At 28.1% G+C, this 16,791-nt stretch overlaps 1 protein-coding gene across 1 annotated transcript in view; it reads left to right on the forward strand.

Annotated features, from left to right (window-relative positions):
• LOC119685106 (ell-associated factor Eaf-like) overlaps positions 1-16,791 on the forward strand; it is a 35,611-nt gene that overhangs the window by 18,667 nt on the left and 153 nt on the right. Inside the window, exons 3-7 of the mRNA XM_038099312.1 lie at positions 8,240-8,378; positions 8,446-8,570; positions 8,634-8,724; positions 12,110-12,719; positions 12,807-13,000. Coding sequence (XP_037955240.1) covers positions 8,240-8,378; positions 8,446-8,570; positions 8,634-8,724; positions 12,110-12,719; positions 12,807-13,000 — 1,159 coding nt within the window. The remainder of the gene's footprint in view (positions 1-8,239; positions 8,379-8,445; positions 8,571-8,633; positions 8,725-12,109; positions 12,720-12,806; positions 13,001-16,791) is intronic.

Here is a 16,791-nt window from a genome sequence, read left to right on the forward strand (position 1 = left end):
CTACTCTGTAAATAAAGATTTTTTCTCAGTCTATGATACAATTATAAGGTAAAAACTCTAAACGATCTTAGATTTTTTTTTTCATTGACGTGGTCATAAATCTTTAAAAATTTCGTAAGTTACCTCGCTTGAAAATCTCGTCCATTTATATGTGTAAATGCCAAAGCAAAAAAGTAATTTTGTACCCAATTAAGTATTTAATTAAAATTCCTAAAAATAGATAAAAATTAAAACAGTCAAAAAAGTTTAACAAATTTACACCAATGAAGCTCAGTAACACAAGTAACAAATACAAAACTAAAAAAACACTAAAAGTTGAAAAAAGAAAAAAAATGATTTTTATTATGTATCTGAAATCAAAATATAAAATTAAGCAAAATGCTTAACTAAATTACAGCTCAGCAATAGTGAAAGACGCACAGTAACAACAATAACAACAATAACACCAACCACAACAATTACAATAACAATATGAACAAAAATTGTAATAAAGAAACTGTTACCATCGATCAAATGAAAACCGCACCGCACAAGGCTGAACAATTTTTAAATTTTTTGGTATCTGCGAGTTTGGTTGTTTGTATTTTTAGATTGGTTGGTTTAGTTGTTGTTGTTGCTGCAAGTATATCGGTTGCTGTTGAATTACTTTAGACTGACTTTTATTTTAATGTATGCAGTTGAACTTAAACATTTATATCCAAACTTAAACTCAAACTCAACCTCAACTCCTTAACTACCGCTCAAGTTAGCTCAGCTCAGCTCAGCGTAGTTCGGCTCGGCTATTATTTACCGCTTCTGCTCCACTGCTCCCATAACTGTGAACGGTGGTGGTGGTGGTGCGGCACCGTCGGCAGACAACCGCAAAATCCGGTTCAGCACTTTGAGCAAAGTTTATTTTTCCTTTCGATTTATGCATATTTTATGCAAATTAAACAAATAAAATAAATTTAATGTACATTTATATAAATTTAAATTATTTTTATATATTATACATATATATGCGAGTGTGTATATATATATATATATATATATGTATATGTATATTTGTACGTTTTTGTTAAATTGTTATCAGCAGTTTTGACCTTTTATACTCCGTCCCAGTCACATGCGTCAGCCTAAAACGTGAACTGAACATCAAAAATTGCCTATGAAATGCACAGTCAGTAACATGTGCTGCAGTGTCTCCAAAATACAAAAGCAAAAAACAAAAATAAGTAAAACAAAAAAAAAGTTTTTAAATATTTTGAATAGTTGAAGTTCTTTTCATCTTATGTACACAGTTTTATTTTATCTTTTAAATGAAATAAAATTGTTGATACAATTGTTTTCAGTTTTGGCTTTTAAATCTGCCCACGCCTCGAAACACTGCATGCACTGAACTCAATGCGATGAATAAGTAAGCTTTTCAGATACTTTTTCGATACTTTTTCAGATAGGTTTTTGTGGTAGTCAAGTTTGTGTTTGAATTCAATTTTTACTTTCATGCAGACTAAAACAAATTAATTGTAAAAAAGACCAGTTTTTAGGGAGAAAAATACAATTAAAAGATATTTATTATCTACTCGTAGTTTTTTAAACAATAGTTTAAATGTACCAGTTTTGTTTTTATTTACTAACTTTTGTTGTACTTGTTTTCTCTAAGAGTTTTAAATAAAACGATTTGAAATGATACGAACCTAACTGTATAAACCATATGTTTCCTGTTTCGATTTATTTATGATTCCAACTCTTTCAATAAACATATTGTCGTTACTTTGAAACACCTGTAAACAAAATTATATTAATATATATAAATATATTTACTTCCTATAAAAGTTTTTACTCATATTTATTTTAGCTCTTTCACATTCCTGTTAAATCGAATATTTAATTCGATTATTAACTACCGATTAAGAATTGACCAAGTCACGTATAGTATGCATATTGTTATGCTAGGTTTTATATTAAATCCAATTTCAGTCGTCACAATATACCGATACATGTTAATTCTCTCAGACAAACAAGTTTGAAAGGTTAGATTTTACACATTAAAACATTATGATTTGCTAGTTTTTACAATGTATTGTCTAATATAAGTTTTCATAATATATCGAAAAATGCCAATTTTCCGAAACCCTAAAATATATATATTTAGTCCAATGTTAACTGTCACAATTTCCAGTAAAATATTAACGTTAGTGAATTAATGAGTTATGATTTAATTTTTGAAAAATTTTTGAAAATTTTCTTTATTTGCATTTCGAGTAACGATTACAAATTCTTTATATAGTTAAAATCCAATGTCACAAAATACTATTTATATTTATTTAAATTCTACTTGAATCTATTTATTCTGACCGCCCACCTATGTTCTTGTGAACCGATTTAATTTCACAAGTAAGTTTTTGATCTATGTTTTTATTTTCAACAACTACTCATATTATCATCATGGACACCTTATTATTAATTTAACCGGTTCGTGTAGAGCGGGAACTCCACGGTCGTAATAAATGAATTTGTAAGGGACATAGACCTAATCCACAGATTTCTTGTTGAAACTAAATTTAGACATTTAGCATACAGTGTGCAAAACATATGCTACTTTAAAAATATTTTCTTCAATCTTTGACTTCTTTTTTTTATTCTTGTAGTTTCTTTTAAAAAGCAGTAGTGCATGTTAGATTCCGTCAGGTGATGTTCCATATCTCTTATCAAAGGATAAGACGACAATCAATTCAAATTGTAAACTAATTTTCCACATTTTTCTATAATTTCTATCACTTTATTGTGATTTTATGATATCCTCATCAATAATGTTTATAGTATTAATCCCTGTTTTCTCTCATATTGCCTGCTTAGTCATTAGTTAACCTATAAATTATAATTTTTATATGTTGTAGAATCCAAAGAATCTCAATATTCTTTTAATAAATAAAGTGTCATAAATTAACTATAATATTGCAGATTTTTATGTTGTACAATAATATATATATAATGATTCTTTAATTTTTTTGACTATTTCTCAATAAGTTTTTATACTGGCTCAAGGCGTTTTCATTCATATGGTTTCTATGAAAGCTAAAATTAATTCCACTAATGAAGTCTCAATATTTGGAATGAAATGATTTCTATAAGATACGCGTACTTGATTTCGTGATTCCATGATTTTCATTTTCATTTTTTAATTTATTTTTGGTAATTTTTATTTCTTGTGCTGTGCTTCTTAAAAATTAAATGTTCAATACCGTTACTTTGGTCTATAAATCTCAGTGCTTTCGTAATCGTATCGCCGCTTAATTTATCTGTACGACGCAAAGTCTTCTGGTTCAAATTGAGTTTTGCGGCTCGGAACATTCATGGCTTGGATGTGGGGATACACTCTGGCTGTTGCGTGTTTGTTACTTGTTGATTCGTTAGTTTTCTTGTTGGCTGACTTGTTAGTTTGTTGGGTTGTTGCTTGGTTGATTGTATAGTTAACTCTTCTCATATCATTCATTGAGCTTTTAACTTTAATATTTCATGTCTTAACATTTAATTTGGTATTTTTTTAAATTTTTATCATAATAATAATTCCCCAGCGGGTGAAAATACCTGTTTTTTTTTAAAAACAATTTTAGTTATTTAAAAAAATAAAATTAAAAAAATTTATTATATTACTTTCTGAAATAAATATTTTCATTTATAATGTATAATTATAATATATAGTATAATTAAAGACCAATAGGTATTTTTTTATAGTTAGATAAATAGTTGCTAAACATAAGTCTGACTTATATATATATATATATGACTACAAATGCTACTTTATCAGCATCAAAATAATGAATACATGCTACTCACTACTTCTGTCGTCGTACGTATATAATCAGTTTAATGAGTTATATTAACATTTAAAATCCGAAAAATTAATTACGTTTCCACTATAAATTTGTAGAATTGATTAAAGTGCTTTAAAAATTTTTTGGCAAAACCCTCCCATTATATTTGTTTCTGTGTATATCAAAGTATAATGAAGCATTTAGCACAAATCAAGAAATACCAGAAGCTAGAATTAAACAACGGTTTATATAGTATTCTATCATAAACTTTCGCTACACTTATACTTGAAAATTTTCTCTTATATTTAGTCCATAGCTATATAAATCAACTGTATATACTTGACGAAGGGCATTAGTTTTTTTATATACATTTCGATTTTTTTTTTTGTTAAATTGATTTCCTCACAATTTTTGGGATCATTTCCATATAATAATATATTCCTGCAAAGTACAAAAAAAAAAACTGTTAATATCTTTTAGGGTTACCAGTTGTACATCTTTAGGTTCATATGTTACACATTGCCCCCACGTATTTTTAATGAATACTAAAATATACAACAGTTAAGTACATATATGTTAAAATCCAAAATTTTCAACATTCATTGCATATCAACCAAGTTGATATTATTGAGGTATTTCGTATCTAATTCGTATACTCGTATATATGCAAATATATATTTATTTTATTATTATTATGTTAATATATGTACAACTTATGCGATCTATTATGCTATCTCTGAATAGAGTCCCTAAATCCACCCAGATATGTTAAGACTATTGCTAAACCTTACAAGTGATACTTGATTTAAAATTCCAGAAAAATCGATTTAAGAAAAGTCAAATGAACGAATTGTACTCATTTCCTGACAATTGCAAAACATAAACAAATAAGATAGGTGGATATTTTACTCTGAGCTGTGAAATTCACTTCATTTATATGTGGTTTTTAAGTACTTATTTAGTCTGAGAAATATATGCACTTCAACAGGAAAAAGATTAGTGCAACATCCTTTTTTTCCAGGCTTCTATTTTGTTGAGCTTAAATTCCCAGAAACCTATCAATCAACCCAGAAATGTACACATATAACGACAATACAAATATCAGATCCTGCTTATTTGATGGTGTTAATATAATTGGTAAATTGGTAACTATGGGGTAATTTTTTCAATCGAGATGCTCTTTTCATGCACTTTTAGTGCAGTTTTATTTTCGATTGGTAAATTTTGGGGCAAAATGTATAACACTCGCGATTGATTTATAACACTAACATAGATATTTTGCGAAAGTAGCAAGATTACCCTGTAATTAATAGCTATTTTATATGATTTGACATATAAAGTGTGATTTGATTCTATATATCTTCTTCTTCTTCTTCTTCTTCTTGAGTTAGTGCTATTACGCACTTTTACTCTATAATGGCTGGGGGGTTTATCACTACCCCACACTAGGCTTTAACTAGGCTAAAAAATCATATCATTTATTTGTCTTTTAATTGATGACGGACCTTAAATCAGCATATCTTCCTGAGAGTCCAGAAGTGGACTTGAGGATTGCTATGGCAGGGTTAAGTAGCGTATCAACTTTAGTGAATAATTTTAAAGCTCTGTCTCTGATATATTTTTTCACTGAGTCAATCCTAAGATCTCTATGTATGTCCGTTGATCTTATGTACCATGGAATCTTAAACAGTTTTCTTAAGGCCAGGTTTTGAGCTATCTGTAATTGCTTTAAGGTGGTATTTGAAGGCTTTGCTATATGTAAACACATCCGTACATTAAGTGCCACCCGGTTCTAATTACTTGCGTTATAAAGTAACTTTCTGTTTTAAAGTTGAAAAAGATGCCCCTAATTTTAATAAGCGGCTTTATAAAAGTAGAATCTTATAAGCAGCTATTCCGTTGTATTTCAAATGTTTAAGCCAACTTGATCACGTTTGTCAAAAGTGACCCCCAGATATTTTATGTTATCCTCCCACCGTATCTCCGTGTCGCAAACGCTCACTCTTGGAGGATGCTGTCTTCTTTTTCGAGTTATAAATATAGCCTTGGTTTTGTCATTATTAATTTTAATCTTCCATTTTTGGAAGTATTCCACCATAAGGTCTATATTTCCCTGTAACGTGTTGCTTACATTTATGGCATCCCGATCGGAGTAGATCAAGCATGTGTCGTCTGCGTAAAGCGCCATTGATGTGGGACTTAAGGTGGGGATGTCTATATATGTATTTACTATAAAAATGTTATATTATTCTAAAAATTTGACAGATCGAGTTTGAATTCAGGTTTACTAATCGAAAACACTATTAGTTTGTTCTTCTCTATAGAGCACTCTTTCCCGACTTTCCTTAATCTGTTTTCAGTTGCAATCTATTTTCAATTTAATGATATAGATTAATAAGTAGATAAATATTGTAGATAAATAGATAAATTTTATTAATATTTTTTTAACGTTTGATTTAAATCCGTTTATACCACAACTTCTTTTGACATAGACATTCTTTTTTATATGTTAAAACTATATAAACTATATTATGAATATATGTTCTAGTTTTCATAAAATTAGATTTAATAAAAGTAACCTTGTTTCTTCATTTTTTTATTATTTTTGTTAAAATAAGTTTAAATACTTACGGGCTATTGAAATTGTAATTTTTTTAAGTAAAAATAGAAAAATTTTAAAGCAACAATGAACTTGACAAAAATCACGGAAAAATATTGCGGAAGCGAAATATCTAAAACGAAGATAAAGTAGTTAAGGTTGCAGTGTGAAGTGTTGTGACTTCTTTAACCCATTTTTTTTATAAATCAAATCGCAAAAATCATACAAAATTTAAATCCATTAACTTTGCGGCCTTGAATTTTTTTTTTTGTATTGTCAAGACTTTCTTTTTTTTCTCTAAATATTTTGGGAAGTGTAAAATTTCTTTAACTTCTTTCTCTTAATGCAAATTGACTGCCTTTTTCTTGTTGCTTTTGAGTTTTGGTCAAGAATGTTGTAAAATTTTAAAATTTTAACCTCAACCAACATTTTCACACATTTGGAGCTTTTATGAGTGTTTCAAATTATTTCTCTCACCACAATACCATAGTTTGTTTTTTAGTCCAACAAGCTTGATTTGTGTCAATGTTTTTTATTATATTGTTTCTTTTAAGTTTTTGTTAATTATTTTAACAATTTATGACGTCAATACCTAGTGTTCAAACAGTGAAAATTAAACTCATACATATAATTCGATAATATTTACTCTTTTAAAAGAAAAGGAATAAAATCATTATAGTTTTCTTGGTATTCTAAATGAATCATTTCATAAAAATTCCCAATTGTTTTATATCTAGAGCATTTAAATTTCAAATATAGTTGCACAAAAATTATTATACTTTGATATATACATTTACTTCATAAAAGATAGAAGATTGATTATAGTATCGTAGTAATTAAGTCATATATTGAAAATGCCACATAACATTTAATTCGTCTACTGATTCTAATTTATATCAATATCTTACTAAACCTGTACAAATTGTCAGCTTGCAGTTAGAAAAGCTTTTTCTTCTTATTAGTAAACTCTTTCATTTCACATCAAAGTGCCAACTAACAGCACCAAAAAATAAATGTAAAGAATTTGGTAGGTAAAGTAAAAAGAAGTCAAATCTTTCTTTATTAGAAACTCTTTTTAAATCAAATTTCCTTGAACATTTGGAAAGATAAACGCAAGTATTAGGCTGATTTTTAAATTAAATATATTGTTGAATCTATTAAAGACGCGACCATTTTTTTGTGGTCTGCGGGTCGTTTATGTAACTTTCTCACTTATTTTTTTTCGAACGATTTTGCTCACTTTTGACAAACACTTCGAGTAACGAACCGCTGATCTTGATAAGCTTGAACAGTAACACAACCGATGCTTCTGTGTTCTTTCGTTAGGCACTAACAAAGGCAATTCACAAGAATTTCGATGAGACAGTCCCGTCCTGGCTTTTCCTGTCATCCTATAGTTCAGTATCCTATAAGAACTAATATTATTTGAAATACTTCTATCTTTTTCTTGAGGTGCTGATGAAGATAGTGATTCTAGAATCAGAGTATTAACACCACGACATCTATAAAAAAGTTATCTGCATTTAAAGCTGCCATTTGCCACATTTTTAGTTAATAATTAGTTAATTTTTTAATTTTCAAAAAACCCAGCATTTTATATTGCTGTTTATAGTTTTCATTTACAGTCGAATCAAATAAAATTACAACTAAATCAAGTCACATCTAAAATATTTTCATCAATTAATGTCTACACATAGAATGTTCAAGTTTATCGCTTGACCATCGCAGCAATGTTCTAATCATTAATATTTTTTTCATTGTATTTTTTTCAAAAAAAATAATAATAAAAATAAAAATAAATGAATAAATAAATAATAATTAAATAATTTTTTACTATTTGCAGAAAATTCCGGTGTGCCTAATACTGTTTATAAGGGAAATCACAGAAATTATACGAAAGAATGTATTATAATAATAGACAAGAAAACAGGTGATATGACTTTAGAAAAATTAAGCTACAATATACAAGTTAAGAAGACAAGGTAAATTTTATAGTCAAATAGTCAAGTCAGATATATATTAAAGGGTATATTTATTAAAATTATACAGGAGTGAAGCCAATAAGCCAGCCATTAACCCAGTTATGACAACGGGACCTCCAAAATTGGAAAATACAACGATGCGTTTACAATCTAAAACTAAAGTGTCGACTGGAAGTCGACGAAATAATATTAGTATGTGAACTATCGAGATTTGATTTTGAAAATAAAACTTAATAAAAAATATTTGCATTTCAGTTGATTTCAAACCGCGTAATTCTCCAATGCAAGGCTCTCCATCAGCAGGCGTCAGTTCAACGGTGCACAAAAGTCCACAATCAGCGCCTGCGTAAGTTCTAACATGGATGTAAAGATTTAAGTTTAATTCGAATAAGTTAAAAAATGGATCTATATTACTAAAAAAAATGGATCTATATTCAAAACAAAAGGCTTTATTTCATAAACATGAATTATTTATGATGTATTTATGATGATCTATCAATAATACATGTAAAGTTATGTAGTTATAGTTATTTAAAAAAAACTAAGCATTTTTTTTGACCATTTGTTTGAAGTCAAATATAGGGTTTCACACTTTGTAATTTAAGTTATCCGCTTATTTTTTATGTATATTGTAGCGACCTATTCCGACGCTATCTATAGCTGGGGTATAACTCAACGAGTATACCAGGATTCGTAATAAGAATTAAAGAAATAAGACACTTCTGTGTTGTGTTTACATTTTATTAGTGTTGTTAACAAAAGAACAAAGTTACATATTGTGTAATCGTTATACACGTTGAGAGTATCGTGTCGTTTGAAGATTTTCGAGCGTTGAGGCTGCTGAAATCCACCGTTGCGAGTAGTGCGCGCGTAGAACCCTTAACAGTACGAAATTTCAAATAGATTAAGTCAAAGATCAGAAAAGTAAAAGAAGTAACTAAGGATTTAGTGGGAACCTTTGTTAGCTATAGCCAGACAAAGATCCCTTTCCTGATGCTACGCCTAGGCACGCTCGTCAGCAATCGTCAAACGCTCGTATAACTCATACGTCTTCCAACAGTGTTGGTGACTCGTCATCCATTCCTCCATCAAATGGAGGACTGCCAAATGGCAGTTCGAATGACTGGTTAAGTTACCCTATGCCTCCATAAGCCAAGCAGGAGACAACTTCACTCAAACCAAATCGCCAATCCACTCGGCGATCGTCAGCAAAGGCCAAACGAATCGCCATATGTCGAGACTAACTATTCCGAGTTCCCACTGTTGTTCCTAACAAACTTCTAACACAGTGCAGGTGAATTGCAATTCAGTTTTGCATCAGCAATAGCCAGATGGAAATCCGATTGGCTGATTAAGAAGTTACTCTTCGTCAGCATAGGCCAGACGAAAGGTAACTTAACCAATATCACCTCATTCATCCAACCTCAACTGTCCACATGGTGAACGTCAATAAAGGCCAAACGAACCACCATGTGTCCAGATCAATTAGACCGAGCTCTCACTGTTGTACCTAAGCACACACAACTAACTTTCAATAGTGTGAAATTTCAAATAGAACCAAACCGCAATTTGGATTCCTTTTATATAAAACTCCTTCTATTGTAAACAACAACAAAAAATATTTTGAGGTAAACAAAGTACCGTTTGCAAAACAATTTTCATATTGCATTCAAGTTTAGCAAACGTACCCGCACAAAGTGCACCGTTAAGGCTCAGTTAGACGGTAGGTAACGTAAGAAACTAATTCGAAGCGAAATTCACAACCAACTAAACCTGCGTATTTGATAGGAACGAAATAAACAAAAACAGTGTACTTTGTTTATTTCGTTTCTATCAAACACACAAGTTTCGTTGGTTGTACATTTCGCTTTGAATTAATTTCTTACGTTACCTACCATCGAACTGAGCCTTTAATTCGCCGAATTTGCTAGTAGTAAAATCGTGGGAAACTACGATTTTACGAACTTAGTAAGAGGACTGGCATAAAATGCATACTTCCGAAATAATTAAAATTCGTCGAATTTTGGTATTAATAAAGAATGTGGGAAAACCGTGATTTTAAAAATTTAATTACAACTGCTTAGAATAATTGTGTTTTATAGATTTTGGAAAAGAAATGCTTTTTTCCGTGAAATTTGGTCCTCACAATATATATATAGAAAATATAATATATATGTATGATTTAATTACTGTCGAAAACATAAAAAAATCAAACAAAAATTTGGTATTACAAAGTAAACTTCTTTCATGTAATTTTTTCTAACATTTATTTACCTGCATTTAGATTTATATTTTCTCGCATTTTGGTCTTATATTTTTCTATATTTTACTCACACATTAAAACCCGTACTCGTTACTAAAATAATAACAACTACAGCATTAATAGAATAAGTTAGAATAAATCTAAAAAAAGCTAATAAGGGGCTTTTCTTTTGTAAGCACTACTGCCGATGGCAACTCTGGATAAGATAGAGATTTTGTTAGGCTTATATGTGCAAAATACGTAAATTTTAAAGTTAATATATCGGAAAAAAATAGTAATTCTTTGCAATTATTAATGAGAATATTTTTTTACATGATTGTGAATAAAATATAATTTTTCGTGCATTTTAACATTAAAATAATAAATAGAAAAAATAACGTATTTGTTACGAACAATGACAACACGAAATGCGAATAATGAACGAAATCATTCATTGACAATTAACTAGAAATTTCGTATGTGCGTCCAAAAATCGTTCACAGTAGAAAAATTTTTAGTCTTGGCAACCATGCGATTTGAGCTGCTTATTAGTTAAGCAATTTCAAAAAGGATGGACTAATAAGCCACCTGTGTTGTTTGAAATGTTATTTTTAAAATAAGTAGTTGTTATTTTGTGATATGCTTACAAAAGAAAAGTCCTTAAGTTGGGTGAATCAAGTAATAATTTCTATATAAAATGCTTAATAAATATTTTCAATATTTACAAGCAATTCTTCTATCAAATCAATTGTTTAGAACTTTATTATTGTATATAAAAAAGAAAGTGAAATTTCTTGTCCAGGAAAATTTTGTGAAGATTACCGTACCCGAACTTGGGCTGAATTGAACATCCTCCACTCACATCACATACACCATAAGAATGAAACATTTTCCCTTTGCATTATTGTAAACTCTTATGATTCCTTCAAGTTATGTTTTTTCGGTTACTTTGGAAATAGTAGTAAAATAGTAGGATATCATAAAAAAATAAGAAATTTATGTGATACTTATACCATGTTTACATTACGAACTTTAGTGAACGCACTTTGCTAAAGTTGATGCAGCGTTCATATTATCGTTCCGGGTTTTCATTTTGACAGTTGTTTTTGTTATCTTTTGTTTACATTTTGATACTTGTGAATATTGTGTTAGAAGTTGAAATATGCTTAAAGATATTGTTAACTTTTTCAATTATAATTTAAATTATCATTAAATTACATTATAATGATAATTACATTACTTTGAATTATCATTATACGTTTTTAAAAAGTGTAAGAAAACCGCTGAAAATTCTATGTTGCCGAAGAGGACAGAATTCTGTGTAGGAAAAAATTGGAATATTAATATCATAGAAGATTGGATAATATTAATTGAAGGATAGGATATTTCTTAGTAAGATCGGTTAAATTTTTTTTTCAGCAGAATATCAAATAATTTATATTTAAAAGTATTATTTACTAATAAATAATATTCATTTTTTTACAATTAGCTGGAATGCAAACAACGCTCAAGCTACATTACCTAGTATACCAATCATTGATACTGATGTGGAAATGCCAAATAGTTCAATTGCTAGCACTCTTCTAGGCAACATAATTAATACATCACCGTCAGCCATAAACAATCATAATAATTCAGTGCAAGATAATCAATATCAGTTTGGACAAACTAAAAAACAAAAGAAATCTTTACAAAACAATGCAAATCGAAATATTAACAATCAAAGGCACCAGCATCAACAACAGCACCAACAGCCACACCAACAACAACATCAACAACAACATCAACAACAATACCACCAACCACCACATCAACAGCAACAGCAGCAGCACCAGCACCAGCACCAATATCAACAGCAACAATTGTTACAACAACAAACACAACAGGACCAACAACAAACATGGCTACAGCAAACGAAGCAACAAAAGTTACGACCAAATTTACAAGAACAACAAAACTTTTTCCAAAACCAACAACAGTTGCATCAAGATATGAGTCAAGTGTCAAATGGCAATGCATATAAAAATCATATTGGTATCAATGGTGGTAATCACTACAGTAACAATTCACCACGTGACCTAGGTGTTCCAGAATCATCGGTTAGTCCGCCGGTTTTAATAAGACATAAACTAAAAATTATGATGATTATTTGTTAATAGAAAGTTTTGTTCTTCTCCTTTTTTCAGGAAATTGGTGAGATGACTTCATCAGAGTCTTCTAATTCTAGTGATAGTGATAGTGAAAGCGAAAGTGATAGTAACTCAAGTTCCGGTAATTCGGACAATGAACCAGAACAACACCAGAAACAAAAACATCAGCATCAACATAAACAACAACAACTACAACCACAATTAATGCATCAACAACAATATTATCAACAGCAACATCATCATCAACAACAACAGCATCAACAACAGCAACATCAACAACAACAACAACAACAAAACCTTGCAAAATCAGACTGGTCAAATAATTTTTTGGAAAGAGACTTGCAGTTGTCATCTAATTCATCCGATGATGATGAATGAATTACTTAAATTATATATAAACTTAAGAAAATTTCTATATATTTGTTGTCAAATTATTAAGCGGTACTTACAACTTGTTAATATTTGGTTATTATGTTAAAAAGCGCTAAAACTATTAAACAAAAAGTACTGAAAATCATTATATATTAATATTTAACTAAAATTTTAAATTTTTTCTGAGTACTACTGTTGAATTTATTTAACAATTTGTTATGGATTTAGTTTTTATTATTTATTTAAAAATCAATTTAAGTGTTAAGAAAGAAGAAAATTTATTATCTTGAACTATTGAATTATTGATATTGTTAGAGCTTTTCATAACTATTTTAATTATGCATTTATTTTCCTTGGTTTTTAATTAGAGATATACCTAAAAAATTTCCTTCAATATTTTTAAATTTAAAAATTTAATTAATATAGTCTAACATTATGAAAATTCAAATTATGAAATATTCTAAAGAAATGTAAATCAAATTATGAAATATTCTAAAGAACTCAAAGTATAATAACTAATTAAGAACTGGAAATAATTTGCCAATTTTGTAATTAATTTTAAAATATTAAACAAAATAGTAATATAGTTATATAAATAAATATAATATTTTTAATACACAAAACAAACATGCGACCACATTTACAATAACATATTAATATAAAAAAGATTATATATATAAAATTTGTAAACTTGAGAGAGAATTAAAAGTAACTGCAACAAAAAAAATTAAACTTAAATTTACAAAAGTTAAATTAGTTGTTAACAAAACTTGTTAATTAATATAAATAAATAAAATGTAATATAATGTATAAATTGTTTATTTTTTATATAAGATAATATAATTATAACCAATAACCAATTAAGCAAATGCATTGTAACTAAGCCTCATACAAAAATTAAGTAAAGAAATATATACATATATATATATATACATACATAATTTTGGAATTGAAATTGATTTATCTATTTATACATAAATATATAATACAGCTTACATCGAAAACTGATTAAAAATAAATATAAAATCAAAAATATATTACAACTACCATTTTTCATATTCGTCGCTTAAACAAAATATCAAAACTTTCAGTTCCAAAAGTATATGTTATAAAATAAAAACACCAAATAAAACAAATCAAATTTACTTTAAAATGAATGAAAAATATACATACTTATACATAAATTTAAAATGCGCCACGCACTTAAATGCATCCGTACTATAACAATCACAATCAGTTGTTATTTTAAATAAGTTAATTTTAATTATGAAAATTTTGCCAAGTTATTATGTGAATTTTTTGGCGCTTTGATTGCGGTGCAGCAATAAATCATGCAGCCTATAATGAGTTAAAAGCTGATATATAGTCGATAATTCCTAAAAATTAAACGAGTTTTCGTAAACAGTAACCTAGAAAGGTATACGAACATAATTCTACCTTTCTGTTAACAATATATTTTGCCTATACTGGACCAATTTTAAAGTACAAAGTTTGATTGAATATTGCCTTGGACTATTTTAGTTTAATGCTGCACCATCATCTATCTTACTCACAGTTACTTATTAAATGTATACGTACAAATTGTAAACATTTAAAACGAATTATTTAATTTCTTTATGTGTTTTATTCATTTATTTGCATTTTTTATTGCAACATTTTTTGTGCTTCATTTTAATTCTAGTAAAATTTGACTAAGCCGCTAAAAGCCTAAAAACATTTAAGTACTTTGCCATAATTCGCTTTGAAAAAATTTATGTTTATTTTTCAATATATATATATATATATATAAATTACAATTTCAAAACTAAATTAATATAGTCATAACTTTAAGATTATTTATATAAATTATCATTTGTATAAAGCACTATTAAAGCAAAACAAACAAACAAACCAAGAATTAATACCTTGAAATGGTTAAACATTTGGCCTCTTTCAAATACTGTTTTATATCTGTGAATATCCATGTATACTTTAAAAACTAACTTTTACAATAGGAAGAAGATATAATTTTACACTACAATTATAAATAATTTTCGTTTACACTTGTTTAGTATACACAAATATATTTAAAAAGCAGTCCATTAATAATTAAAAGAAATAATACTAAATGACTAAATGAATGTAAAAGAAGTATTTGAATTCTTTTTGTAGAGAAATGTCTAGTATTTAGCAAACATTAAAGAATAAATAACCAATAATAGTTTTCCCTTGAGTGTGGCTAAGATTTGATCCAACCAAATCCAGCCACCGGTGGTGAATGTTTTTCCTTAAGACTTAATTAATTTATATTTAAATTTAAGGAAGTTAATATCCATCCAATCGTAACCTAAAATTATATTAATTCCATCCATAAATTTAAAATCCAAGAAATTAACGTCCAAATCGTAACATTGAATACGTCTGCAGTAAACGTTAATATGAAATATATACAAGTCCCACAACTTCCAAATAAAAATTTTAATTTCAATTTGTTAATTAAATTTTTGAATAAATAATCTTTTACAACTACAACATAATGAATAGCAACAGAATCATTCAAGCCTCTTATATAAAAAAAACATATTTCAAACTATTTCAAGGTATAATTCAAAATAATTAATTTAATCAAAAAAAAAAAAAAAACAAAAAAAGTTATTGAAGAAATTTTAAACTATTTTAATTTAATTTGTTTTTAGAAAATTTAACTTTTAAGTTAATTAGACAAAAAATAATAGAGAAAATTTACTCTCATTTATTTCTCTTTCTATTGTAAATTATTTTTATATAATTTATTAACATAACAAATGTGTACATAACCAATTAAACAAATTATATATACGAGTATATATAAGCATTATATTATGAATTGATATTTAAAATGATTTTGAAAAATGATTTCATAAAATTTTGTTCATTTTGTTTATATAGTTTTATGATATGTGAAACAAATGATGAAATAAATATTGCCCTTAAAGAAAATGCCTTTAAATGTAATTAAAATTATTATATACATATATACTAAAGTAGAAAACTACAATTAATAAGAAAACAAAACTCATTAAATTATATTAAAAATATCAGACTTATTAAATAAAATGAAATATTTGCATACAAAATTAAACTCCTACTTTTAATTTATTAAATTGAAGTTACAAATTATATTGCATTTATTAATACGGATAGTCAAGCTGCTTTAAAGTCCTTGTGCTCAGTCCAATTTACATATAGGAAACCACTCGGAACAACATTGTTCGAGTGCCTCGGAGGCACTTTCATAGTCCTCACCACAACTGCAGCGAATATGGTTGAAAGGGAGATTTAGTCTCTTAGCATGGTTACCTATGATCTGTTAGTCATATAATGATCTGTTTGTAAACCTACTGCAAGACTGATATCTCTACGGGGTATCTCTATAAGAGAGTTTGATTTTCTCTTATTGGTGTGTGGCCAAATTGCATAAAGATACCTGCACATCGAAAGGTTTTCCCATCTTTTATTAAAAAGTTCGCCACAGGAAGAATTCAATACCACTCAGAAGAACAGTTGATGCGTAGTTATTAGGTAATTATAACTATATATATGTGTGGGGCTTAGTTAATACGTAAAGTGTAACAATCCAGAAGCTACGCAGTTATAGAACCCATATACGAACGTCAGCAACTAAAGCTAT

This window comes from Teleopsis dalmanni, chromosome 2 (genome assembly GCF_002237135.1).
Source record: "Teleopsis dalmanni isolate 2A chromosome 2, ASM223713v2, whole genome shotgun sequence".
Lineage (NCBI taxonomy): Eukaryota > Metazoa > Arthropoda > Insecta > Diptera > Diopsidae > Teleopsis > Teleopsis dalmanni.